General features: G+C 41.1%; 3 protein-coding genes across 4 annotated transcripts; all 3 read right to left on the bottom strand.

Annotated features, from left to right (window-relative positions):
- Positions 1-553: 553 nt before the first annotated feature.
- Positions 554-6,393, bottom strand: irak3 (interleukin-1 receptor-associated kinase 3). Its single transcript, XM_026364292.1, has 13 exons — positions 6,077-6,393; positions 5,335-5,544; positions 4,908-4,966; positions 4,777-4,825; positions 4,368-4,531; positions 3,930-3,994; positions 3,728-3,842; positions 3,102-3,220; positions 2,761-2,959; positions 2,511-2,573; positions 1,654-1,821; positions 1,150-1,507; positions 554-1,060 (listed from the first exon to the last, which is right to left on the bottom strand). Exons 1-13 carry the CDS (start codon positions 6,177-6,179, stop codon positions 945-947), a joined length of 1,788 nt encoding a protein of 595 aa, XP_026220077.1. The 5' UTR covers positions 6,180-6,393; the 3' UTR covers positions 554-944.
- A 594-nt stretch (positions 6,394-6,987) lies between these two features.
- Positions 6,988-9,455, bottom strand: LOC113164746 (beta-2-microglobulin-like). 2 transcript variants are annotated; one of them, XM_026364196.1, is made up of 4 exons: positions 9,271-9,455; positions 8,505-8,777; positions 7,929-7,967; positions 6,988-7,832 (listed from the first exon to the last, which is right to left on the bottom strand). In XM_026364196.1, the coding sequence occupies exons 1-3, from the start codon at positions 9,335-9,337 to the stop codon at positions 7,954-7,956; spliced, it is 354 nt and encodes a 117-aa protein (XP_026219981.1). In that variant the 5' UTR covers positions 9,338-9,455; the 3' UTR covers positions 6,988-7,832; positions 7,929-7,953. The 2 variants fall into 2 exon arrangements, with proteins under 2 accessions (XP_026219981.1, XP_026219980.1); XM_026364195.1 differs by having other exon boundaries at positions 6,988-7,822; positions 9,271-9,454.
- A 791-nt stretch (positions 9,456-10,246) lies between these two features.
- LOC113164593 (beta-2-microglobulin-like) lies at positions 10,247-12,417 on the bottom strand. Its single transcript, XM_026363957.1, has 3 exons — positions 12,265-12,417; positions 11,077-11,349; positions 10,247-10,816 (listed from the first exon to the last, which is right to left on the bottom strand). The coding sequence occupies exons 1-3, from the start codon at positions 12,326-12,328 to the stop codon at positions 10,803-10,805; spliced, it is 351 nt and encodes a 116-aa protein (XP_026219742.1). The 5' UTR covers positions 12,329-12,417; the 3' UTR covers positions 10,247-10,802.
- Positions 12,418-12,518: the final 101 nt, after the last annotated feature.

Here is a 12,518-nt window from a genome sequence, read left to right as displayed (position 1 = left end):
AAGAAACCTCTTTGAATGAGAAGGTGTGTCCAAACTTTTGGTCTGTACTGTATATATATATATATATATATATATATATATATATATATATATATATATATATATATATATATATATATATAATAGATAATATATCCTACAAAACATAATCATTTCACATTTCCTAACCCACAGTATTTAGTATGTTTTCCCATTCAGTTTTAGTGCATGGACGCACTGAAAGCTACACTGTGTGAACGTTGAGTATTATTTGCATACAGGGTGAATGTGAATGCAAGAGGTTGTGTTCATTTGAGGCTTGATCCCCTCACTGTGCTCTGCAGCCAGGGGTGTAGCCAGAGGGATGCCCAGGGGTGGCACAGGGCCCTGGTGCAACCTGGAGTCAGAAGATCGTAGGAGCTTATGATTTTAAATCTGTGCAGAACTTTCAGCACCAGAGCAATTCAATGTCATGATGTGTCTTTTGCATTATTGTCGCACATTATTGTAGAAAACATTTAAGTTAAATTCACAATGGATGTCAACAAAGGATGACCACACTGAAACAAGCTGAGGTAACTGGAGAATTCAGTAGATTTACTGGGGCAGTTTACAGGAGCAGTTAAACATCTTAACTTAAAAATATTTTAACAGTCTGGTCAATGATAATATTAATAATAATGACTCATTATGCTACGATTATTCTACTGCTACACCACTACAATAAATTAACATTACCCCATTGTCCCCTTGTAGCTTATCTATGTTAGTCTGCTTGTAATATTTATTAAAATAACATGTTAAGTATGTGAATGAGAACATTTTCGGGTGTCATAATGTCACGTAATGAGCTGTACCATGATATATAAGTGGATCCCATGAGGACCAGCCGCTAACTAACAAGGATTCTGCAGTAGACAAATGCACACAAACACACAGTGCACAAAAAGGAGCTTCAGTCAGGACTACTGCAGTCCTGTCTCAGAGAGCATCTCCTCCGTGTGAATCAGTCCTTTGTTATAAAGATTCAGTTTGTTTCTCACTTTCTGCTTGGCAGCATTTTCCACCACGCAGAAGTCAGCTGGAACACAGGAAGCACAGCAACAAATGACTCTGACTGCAACAATAACTCATTTGTCCTCTGTGAGTAGGACTTCTAACAAGACTTACTCGGAGGACTGTCCATGTGGTTTGAGCTGAAGCCGTTGGCCCTGCAGTCCTCGCAGGCTACGCCGCCAGTCTCAGCCGGGCAGCTGCACTGTACAGGCCAGCTGCAGTACAGGTCGACTACAGCCTCACCATCAGCACCCACAATGTCACTCAAATATGTCACCTCGGACTGGCTGCATTCACAGGGTCCTGCATGTGATGGAGTGCCAGGGAGGCTGTGCTGTTCGTCGTCCTCCACGGGTATTGAAGATGAGACCATGTGCTTATCAATAATACAGGCTCCATCGTCCAGACTTTGGGGTTGGTCAGCAAGGGGGCAGACAGGTGGAGGAAGCAGTTGGCTCAGTACCGGAAGTACCTGAGTATAAGAGGGAGGTATTCATGCTCACATGCTTAAAATTCAATACTTACAATACAAAACAGCTGTGGAGCTCTGAGTTAAGAATATTTTGTTACACACAGTGTGATATTCCTAAAGGTGCAAAATGAACCTGTAATGCTCACATTCTCCATGCTTGGCCTGTTGCGGTGGCGGCTAGCGGCGCAGTCCAGGGCCAGACCCAGGAGGCTGAGGGCCAGAGCGGTTGGCCACTTGCCAGCTGTCTTGTCCAAAAAACGCAGACAAGAGTCCACACCGCCACTGTCCTCCACCTCAGTGATGAGCAAATCCCTCTGATGGAGCGCACGCAAAACACAGATGCCACGTGTTTAGTACAATAAGAATGAAACAACACTGATTCAACCCCGTCAGACTCTGTACATCACCACATTGAATTTAAAATGAAACACTAAACATGTGAAGGAAGTCAAGTCACAGCAATATTCAAGCAGTTGCATGGACAGTTGTGGCCTTATTCCTCATTATTATTATTATTATTTCCCCTTTATAACTAATCAAGCAGATAAGACAGCGGTTAAATAGAAATTGTTCCAACTTAAATAAACCATAAAAAATTCATGGGGGGGGGGGGGGGGGTGCTATGAGGGTGTTATGGCTGCAGACAACTAGAAGACTGCAAATGTTTGTTGCTGCAGCTTAAGAATCAGTGTAGGACACATCATCATCCGCCATGGTCAAAGTTGCGGCCTCGCGTTCAGTGCCCTCTACCTGGGAACTTGCGTGAGGTTCAAGTCTGGGAAGGACAGGTTGGGGGAAACTACTCTGTCCAATAGTTAACCAAATAAAGAACCTAGATACGACCACAGTGCTGAATCCAACCCACTTTCACACAGTGTAACCAAAAACTGGAAGTGACTGTTACACAAGCAGTGTGGCCGTTTTTATGACCCATTATAGTATAAGTAAGTATAAAACCTTATCACTGTTTTCATAAAGCTTGATAATGTGAGTGTTGACTCACCAGCTGTGTTTGTTTGGGCCCATCCTCAGTAACCTTCCGTCCTGTTACTGTTTCCAAAATCACCTGAGAGCAAGCAAACCGTAATTAACAGCAATGATAATGCACACCAGTCAGCCACAACATTACATGGACCTGGTGGTTTAACGTTGTGGTGGACCACTATGCTTTTACTTTGACACTTTCTATATATGTGCAGTCTGACGCAGCCTGTTGATGCAACACAGTGTAGATATAAAGTCTTTCTAATTACCATTCCAAAGCTGTAGACGTCCAGGCTGAAGGACAGCTTGCCATCTCGGATGTACTCCTCGGGGAGGTATCCCAGGTTGCTGTGGTAGCTCGTATCGAGGGTGATGGTACAGTGCTGACTGGTGGAATGTGGACGCAGGCGAGCCAAGCCAAAGTCAGACAGCTTGGGCTGTAGGTCATCATCTAAGAGTATGTTCGCACTGTGCAGAGAGGTCATACAGGCACTGTATCAACTCACATAGTAGATTCTTATAAGTTCAGTTATTGATCCCTTTAAGACTGCAACAAGTTGGCTTGTAAAACTCGTGCTGGTGAGGTCAGTGTATATTTAGTGGCTCCTACCTGGAGATGTTGCCACAGATGACTGGGCACGGCTGGGCTGTGTGGAGGTGATGCAGGGCCTTTGCGATTCCCTTGATGACATTGAGACGCTCTTGCCAGGACAGAGGGGGAACTTGACCCTATTCAGGGACAACAAACCACTTCATATATAAAAGTGATCCTAAACTTTGACGCTGTCGTGTATAATTTGAAAATATGCTTTTAAATAGCGGTGGGGCAGCGGTGCCTGCAGGAGGAGCTGCAGCACCCAGGCTGCTGATGGTTACACAGGTTTTAAGGCAGCTTATTAAAAGTGTTGTGGTCCATTGTGCTGAGCTGGAAGGAAGTGGGATGAACGACAGACCTGCATCAGCAGCAAGCACAAGGTCTGTGGTGAGGTGAGGTGAGGTGTGATGAGGTTTCAACATTTCACTACTGATAACAATTGAAATAAGCTGGGTGTTTTGCTTAATATTGCTGACTTCAAACCACCGTACACTCATCCACAGTGAGTTCACTTCCTGTTTTTGCGTTTGACTCTCAAGGTGTCACCTAGCAACAAGTCGCACGCAGGAACAGGCTTTTTGTGGTGGACACACAGCGGGATGAACATCCTCAGTAGGGAGGCAGGTGAATTCCAAATCTACCTGATGGTGAAGCCTTTGGAAGAGTGATCCACTGGGGAGGTAAGGATAGACCAAACAGTACCGGCCCTCATCAGAAAAACAGCCCAACAGCTCTAGGATGTTGGGATGCTGATACCTGTAACACATAGCGGCAGCGATTACTGATGACGCTCTATCAGATCAACAAAGAGAGGTTTGTTTGACAGCGAGGGACAACACGTACAAATGATGAATCTCCATTTCTTTTCTGAAGATGTCCCACAGCTTCCTCCACGACGTCGCGTTTCCCTGGAGAGTGATCGAGAAGGAACACACATGAAGGAGCACATAGGAGGTAAGCTGCTATAAGCGCATACATGAAGATTCAAAATCATGTCACAGGTTGAATCATTTGTGAAGTTTCCACTGGAAGCATCTCATGGCTGTCTTTGAATATGTTCCTGCATGAGCAAACTGAGCAAATTCAACTTCCTGATATAGATGTGAAACTGTTGCCAAGAGCAAGAATGAACTTTTCTCACTTCTGCGTTGAACATATTCCAGAATAGCCTGTGCACTTGACACACACACACACACACACACACACACACACACACACACACGTAAGAGGCTTTCACTGTAAATTAGCACATTGTTGAAAAGAGTCATGATTAATAGTCACCTGTTTAAAAAGCTTCACCACAAATGTTTTATTTCCCATCTGCGCTCTGTAGACATCAGAGAAGTGGCCTTCTGAAATTCTCATTTCATGGTGAAAATCTCTGGTTCCCTCTCTGACATCCTGAAACGTGATCAGGGGTGGTTGTTTTTCTCCAGAAGGCTTCTCTGGAATAAGGAGACATCAATGTGAGGTCATATTGCATAACACACACACACACACACACACATAAAATGATGTCAAGTTCATAAATGCGTGGGAAACATTCTGCTGTTATTTATGCTTCTGTCTAGGTCAGAATCCCATCTTAACTAGGTTCCTGCAGTGGAAACCCATCAGAGAAACCACTTCCAGATGCCACTTCGGTGTCAGTATGACCCTTAAACCTGAGAATCTCCACACATGTACTTACTGGGACTTAATGCTGGACTTGAAGAACTCGCCTCGAGCTGTAGGGGCTCCTTATGGGAGAGAAGACAGACATTTATTCTTCCTACGGCTCTTAAACTAAACCATATTCAGCAGTGGAACAAGCCCTTCTACCTTCACTTGAACTGCTGCGGTCTGCCCTTTGGTATGAGTGCGGACGGGCAACGGTGACTCTGAAACAGAAATTACATTGATTATTAATATTGATATTTATTTTTATAAGTGCAATAAGGAGAGGCTGCTGACATCATGCACAAACCACAAAGAGGAACAAAGAAGAGGATTTACATTTCCTCTTATTTATATAACATGGCTCATTCAGTCTCGTGGGACTTTGCGAAACTCACTCAACAATCACTGATGCGATAACTGCTACTAGTTGTAATAATTTGAAGATGGCACGTGTATTTTGACAGTTGTCAGAACACACATAGCCAGGATCCTTGTCCACCACAATATTAAACCCACGCTGTGGCTCATCAGTAAACAGTAACAGACGAATATGAACATTAGATCTCCACCTGTTGGAGTCTGCACTCACCGTCAACAGTTTGTGTCTGGACTTTAACTTGACCCTGGATGAGCTGCAGAGCCCTGATGTGGCCCATGTCCTGCAGCACGTTCAGCAGGTCCTGCACGGTTGAATTCTGCTGGGCCCAGGACCACAGCAGCTCCCTGGTGGGACTCCGGCCTGCAGCCTCCACACGCTCCAGCATGCGAACTTCTAACAAGCTGGAGGCGATCCGGACAGCTGGTGGCCAGCAAAAGATGAGAAGTGATATCAAGCAGTGTGTGGGGCTATTTATAACAAACCACATCTATTCATCCACTCTTTTTCAAAACTTACACATTAAAATGACACAGAGGGAACTTTGAATGCGTCATTTTCTATTAATGTAGCATAAAAAAAGCTGATTACAGGTTAAGTAAATAGGAACATGCATTATAGTGTAGTTATAGAAGTAATTAAGTCTAAACAAGGTTTGATCAAATGCAGTGTGATGAAGAAGTGATGGATGTCGCTTTAACATCTTCATCAACGATCAGCTGATCTGACAGAAATCAATATGATCAGTCATCTGCTGTCATTATAAGCTGACTTCCTGTCACTCACAGCTACACTGTGAACAGCCAAATTGTTCATCTCTGTGTTTAAGCCAGTCCGCACTCACACACACACACACACACACACACACACACACACACACACACACACACACTCGTTTTATGTGGCTGCGGTCGACCTGCGAGCTCTAATGTGCACAACTGTGTGTGTCGCTCACCCAGCGCACGCCATCCGAAGCTGTCCCCTCCGCTGTCCAGGACCGCACAGAGCCTTTCGACGACAGCCGGGGGCACATCGTAAAGAAAAGTGGAGGAGTCCATCAGAGCAGCTGCTCCGCGTTCACCGGACGACGGTTCGAGCTCAACTGCACAGGGGCTGAGTGTTGCTCAAATACGGAAACTCCCTCCCGTTGGTGGCGGTGACTCAAAACACGGACCCTGAACGTCACACCGTGCGTTTCCACATCAAGAAAATCCCTGATTCCTCCATAGATGCCGGCGCCAACACGTCCAGCGTGTGGCTGCATGGAAAGAGATGATATTTTATAGTTTAGAAAGTAGAGTGAGTTCAGCTACAGTTGAGCATTTGTTGGCAAATGCAGCCGTGCAGATGTTAGACAAGAAGAGTGGGTCTGAATGCTAAGCTCCTCTGTGGTTAACGTTGTTTTCATTGCGAGGTTCTCACTTAAATAAAGTTTTTCTTTATTCATTCAACTCATTATTTATGTTTCTTTTTTAAATGCAGACTGTAAAAATAGAACATTTTCGTTGGATTACCTTAAATTAATAAAGCAATGTTGCAGAATGACTATAATTCCCCATGCATGTGCACATATAGATATGTAGTTAAAGAGATACACTCTAAAATTAATTATTTGAAAGACTTAATATTCTTAATAACCTCTACATTACAGCACAACTGCCAATGCAGAGCCTTATTGTGAACATATAAAGTATAAAAATATCAATATATTAATACATAAGCCCAGTATGAGCAGTGAAATGAATGCAACGCAGAATTAAATGTCACTGGAAAATAAGAGTAGGAGAAAACTATGATCTATTCCAGATGACAAATGTTTCTCATATCTGAAAATCAAGAGGGACAGCATGACAGACACATGACACATTTCTCTCCAAATGAATTTAATGATACAATGAACCATTATTTAGAAAATACAGAAATGGTCTAAGATCAAACATATTTATATATCTATCAGAATGAATAAGGCAGAAAGGCAATAATCCTCCCTTACTATTTTACTATGTTCATAGAAAAGTTCAAGATAATTTGAATTTGATTTTCCATGATCTAAGTGCTGAGATCAGCTAAAAATAAGCATAAAAACACACTAATAAATGTAAACAGTTACATTTCCATTCACCCAAAAAAATAAAAATAAAAAGAACCTCAAAGCAATAGTTTTTATATCAACAACGAATCAAATCATGATTTCACATAATAATAAAGTGCTCATGCACATTCTTTTTGAGAATTAAAAAGCAGGAACTCAGATATTTACTTCATTTTGTCTATAACTTTTACTTATTTTGTGATCAAATTTAATTCATAAGAGTTACCCCACCCTTGCTTTATATAGGATCTTATAGGATTCTGAACATTTGCACACTATTCATCCATCAGGATCACCAGTTTTTACAGGTATTAACCAGGAATTCAATGTTAAAACGTTAGTTATTTTTGATATGCCAGTGAGCTACCGCCACTAGCGTTAGCTGAGCCACTGTGACTTCACACTGTAATATTAAGGCATGGCTATATTAGATAAAGCGGAGACAGTATACAGCCACTCATGATGCAAACATTTTGTTGCAAATTTGTTGTACGCTACAGTGGGTGAGCAGCATTCTTTGGGGCATTTTTGATTGGTTATAGTGGTTTTTTGTTGTCTTCCTCTTCACAGCTGTTATTTAAAATGGTTTGGCCATTCCAATCTTCGTGGCTAAGTAGAAGTGTAGACAAAAAAAAGGATTAAAGGTATGAACAATTACTGAAAAAAATAGTTATTCACTGGATGGAATGATTTAAACAATGACTATGGTACATACCTGAAGCAAGGCGAGAGCGCAGAACTTACACATCAGATTCTGTAGAGTGAAATTGAAACAAGTTAAGAAGCTGTTCTATCTAGCAGCTCACACCTGGACAAAGTAGACAACCATCCAAACAAATACAAATACTGTAATCATGACATCTCAGCAAGGAAGGAACACCTTGGTTGTAGATCACATGACTTAAATCACTGTCATGAGGACTCCACCTTGTGGACATCTCTTTCAGTGAGTTCACCCTTTTTAATTTTAAGATTTTCATTTTTCTTTTTCAAAGAACATAGATTTGTGTCTAACATGTTGACACTATTACAGACAGGTAATAGTTAATATTTTAATAGCTTTTAATAGCTTCCAATTATTATTAGTAGATGTTCATGTGTTAGGCATGTGTATTTATGTTTGATTGAATTTAACACTAGTTAAAAAGTAATGACTAGTGATTAGAACATGGATCTATACGGTGAGCCAGAAAGAGAAAAAGATGAAAATTACTATTATTACTTTTTACGACGGACATTTGTGATTTGAGCATATTGACATCAGTGTGTAGACTGACATACAGACACATACCCCAAGTGTATATCCTGGGCTTCCCTAAGTGAGTCACCCTGCAAGAATAGGTTTCGTCTTTGTTTGGGGTGAAGGTGGCATGTTTGGTCAGGTGGTAGTGCCAGTCCTCCTCAAAGGCCAGGTCGGTCTGCTTGGCATGGGGGATTGCCTGGTTGTTCCGGAGCACCTCAATTTCGATCTCAGGTGGGTAGAATCCGGTCACATGACAGATGAGGACGTTTTGTTTCCCGATCTCTCCTGGCAAACGGCTGTACACCTGAACCTTAGGTGACGCTGCCAAGAAATGATTCGTAAATGTGAGGGAGATAGCAAACACTAATAACTTCACTGTACCTAGTTGTACACTATTTCCTACATTGCTGTGCTGTTGTGTTATCACACACTGAACACAGGATAATATTGGTATATGTTAATTAGTTGTTTATGCCTTTTTACAGTATTAAAATATAATTTTACAACGTTTACAACCACCTTGCTAGTTGTTTAGCTGAAACGATCCAGCTTCCGTGTTACACTGAACACGTCATGGCGTCTTTACATTTAACTAAACATCAGAGTACTAGCGTTGTTGCTAATATTACATTTAAAAATTCTTATTGTATTTTCCTGTAAGAGAGCTATTCCTTAATGTGTGTCTTCATATCTGCCGTCACTAAACTGAACGTCCCCTCGGTTGTTATTGTCAGCTCCCTGCCACAGTTCAACACGGCGCCATTTGTAAAAACATACACAAAGTACAGTTAAAACGCGGTAGTTAGTTACTTACATTCTTTCGCCATTGACAGTTCGAGGAAGACAAGACTGAGGAAGACTGCGCAGACAAATAACTTCATGGTTTCACCTTCACTCGCTCTCCCTACACTGAGAAGGTTGATGTATAATGTGTTTGTTAAAAAATGGAGACGGTAAAACCGAAAGTAAACTGTCTTCTAAAAACGGCGAAGCAGACTGACGCACCGCGCCGTCCCGTTTCAGTCGGGCGGTGCTTAACGCTAGCGAATCAAGCTTTCGGTTTGTACCTCCGTCCAGCTAGCGCGACTTCGGCGTGCCGCTATGACGACACAAAAGCGCACCCTCTCTCCAACCAATAGAAAAATTCAGACGGGTTGTTGCCAGGTAGCACTCAGTCCGACATGTTGTGTCGTTGCGCAGTTTAAATAAAAATCACGTCACGTTTACTTGAGCTCATTTTACGTTGTATTATCAACTTAATGTGTGTTATTTGTCACACAAACAATCACCAATGACACATCTATAGATGTAAATTGTAGATAGATGTCCCTACACTCTGGAATTGTGCTAATAAGACTATAATGTAAGTGTTTATCGTTCATATAGGTCATTTGTTCACAGCCATACTGTGTCATTGAAGTGAAGTCATTGATCTGACGTCATTCCAACACATGCATATACAAATTTGACTTGACTGGATTATTTCTATTTCTCACCTATATACTACTATACAAAAATCACTCTACATTTACAATAAGGTGAAATCTAATCAACGAAATTATGGTTTGCAGCAATAATGAGCTATTTACCAGATTCACTGGTGTGTAGCTTTCAACAGCTGATTTTTATTGCTTCTAAATACAAGATCAATATGTAAAGAGAATAATAAAAATCAAACTTGTGACTGATTGAGATTTTTCATGTTATTAATAGCATCAAGTTAAAATATTTGTCCATGATGTGTCCATAAAGATGAAATATTGATCTTATTAAAAACTATGACAATGGTATACTGTATTTTAAGAGGCATTTATTTACTTATCAAATTAACATATACCTCATGAAACAAGTGTGATCTAGCAAGAACACCGCATTTCTTTATTACTAATTTGAGCAATCACCAATTTAAATGTCTGATAGAAAAACAGTTAAGTTGTAGAACATATATATTACAGACAAAACAAACAAATATTCACTTAACTCTAATATACACTCAATTTATTGTATAAAAGATTGGAAAGTAAAGCAGCCTAAAGCTACATGCTGCTAAATTACATGACTAAATGATCTGCAGCCCGCACATTGTCTGATCTTGAAAGAGTAAGTGAACATTTACAATCCCCTTGATGTCATATCGATATTGGTTTTTTTTTGTGAGAAAGAAAGTGAGAAAGTTCCGGTTGATTGAAGACAGGGGGCGACTAAACAACAGCTGTGCAGCACATCTGATGTCACAAGAGTCAATGATGTCACATTATCACCATCAGATGGCTACGAAGTCATGATTATCTGTGGTAATCAAATGTTCCACTCCTGGTGTAGGGTAGAGTGGGCGTCTGCTGACAGTTACATGTTTGGCTCTGGAAAAAAAAAGGGAAAGAAAAAGTTATTTTTCATGTTTTCATATTTTTTCTTTTAAAACATTGACTATTTTTATTATCATTACTTAATTCCTTTCGTCCTATTGTGAGTGTTTATTGTCCGCCTAAATGAGGGGTTGCATGCTATTTAACTTGAAAGTTAAATAAACTACATTTATGTTCAACTTAAATAAGCCAGTTATGTGCAATCTTTCATTTTCTGATATTGTCATTTCTGTTTGGGCAGATTTCGAACTTACCCCAGGAATAAACATTCTTTGTGGATCCATGAGTGACCTCGCAGGTGAAAGTCTCTCCCTTCTGGGGCTTGAAGGGGACGTACTTGGTCACACGGAAGCGCCAGTCCTGTGCGAAGGACAGGTCGGTCTGCTTGGCGTCAGGGAGTTCTTTTCCATCCTTCAGAATCCGGATGGTGATGTCGGGTGGGTGGAAGCCGCTGGTGTGGCAGATCAGGGTGTTTTCCTTGTTGTACTCTCCTGGGTCACGGCTGTACAACTGAACCTTGGGTGGAGCTAGAGGCAACATGGAGAAAGGGAAATGATGTCAACTATTGTAAACCACACAGTTATTTTACCTGATACAACATGCTGGAAAAATATGAAAACACTCATTAGTATCAGAGGAGGATGAAATTATCCTCGTCTCACCCCCCGGTGAAAACATGAGGGCAACCCATTGTGAAAACATCGAATGAACAAATAATATTTGTTAATATTTCATCCTTCCAGCGCGGTTCCACACACTGTCGGGCAACGAGCCACTCTCAAAGCTGCTTCTTTTTTCCCGATCTTGCGGTTCTCAACTATAAAAGTGAACGTCCACTCCGAAAGTATGAAGGGAAAACAGGAAACTTATCACAATCGAGTAGGGCGCCATCTTGATTTAAGAGACTCGACGGAGTTAAAAATGCTCCACCGTCTTCCGTTTCTCACGAGACACTGACTTCTTTTTTTTTAAATCCTTTTTCTTTTCTATAACAAACCATTGGGAAGATTTATTTCACTGAGTTTGAATTTGAACTCACAAGATTATTTACTTTATGTGTCACCCAGTGAGGCAGAGGCTGTATTACAAGAAATCGAAACTAAACCCAGACTGTCGAGGGGAATTCCAGAAAAAAAAAAAGGGATACATGTTTTATACATGAGGCTTTTTAACAGATTACAAGCAGCTTATTACAGACATACAACTTATTGCCTGCCTTGTATTGTCTATGTTGGCTATTATAAACACACGGCCTAATTACTCTGTAATGATCTGTAACGTAGTTTGAGACATTAACGCAGGTAAAATAGAAACTTATAAGAGATCCAGTTTATTCAGAGGTATTCTTCTTCCTTGTAGCAATCAATTACAAAGAGAACTGTACTGGAGATGCAGTGTTATAATAAAGTCGAATGGCAGAGTAGATCAATAATAGTACTTACTTCTGACGGAGTCCACTGTGCAGTAGACAGCAGTCAGAGCTGCTAGACACAACAGGAGTTTCATTTTTTGTCCGGTTCTTCTTCACAGAGGCTGAGATGTGTGCACTCACTGGGTGGAGAAGGCAACTATAAAGTGAAAGCACAAAGAGCACTGAGGCAAAATAAAATGGTGTGGACCTGCCCACTGTGGGACTGCAGGCCAATCACAAATTTCTATCTCAGTGTCTCTGGGTAAAAAACCATCACATAGGTTT

Source organism: Anabas testudineus, chromosome 23 (assembly GCF_900324465.2).
Source record: "Anabas testudineus chromosome 23, fAnaTes1.2, whole genome shotgun sequence".
In the NCBI taxonomy this organism is placed as follows: Eukaryota; Metazoa; Chordata; class Actinopteri; order Anabantiformes; family Anabantidae; genus Anabas; species Anabas testudineus.
Note: the sequence above shows the minus strand (reverse complement) of the source record. Positions and strands in the feature narration are given on the sequence as shown.

Excerpts from the sequence above, each read along its gene's own strand:
- irak3 (XM_026364292.1), bottom strand. The coding sequence starts at position 6,179 with ATGGACTCCTCCACTTTTCTTTACGATGTGCCCCCGGCTGTCGTCGAA. Across the intron at positions 4,967-5,334 it reads CCAGACACAAACTGTTGACG|AGTCACCGTTGCCCGTCCGC; the intron begins GTGAGTGCAGAC and ends TTTCTGTTTCAG. Across the intron at positions 4,826-4,907 it reads CCGCAGCAGTTCAAGTGAAG|GAGCCCCTACAGCTCGAGGC; the intron begins GTAGAAGGGCTT and ends CTCTCCCATAAG.
- LOC113164593 (XM_026363957.1), bottom strand. The coding sequence starts at position 12,328 with ATGAAACTCCTGTTGTGTCTAGCAGCTCTGACTGCTGTCTACTGCACA. Across the intron at positions 11,350-12,264 it reads CACAGTGGACTCCGTCAGAA|CTCCACCCAAGGTTCAGTTG; the intron begins GTAAGTACTATT and ends TGTTGCCTCTAG.
- LOC113164746 (XM_026364196.1), bottom strand. The coding sequence starts at position 9,337 with ATGAAGTTATTTGTCTGCGCAGTCTTCCTCAGTCTTGTCTTCCTCGAA. Across the intron at positions 8,778-9,270 it reads ACTGTCAATGGCGAAAGAAT|CGTCACCTAAGGTTCAGGTG; the intron begins GTAAGTAACTAA and ends ATTTCTTGGCAG.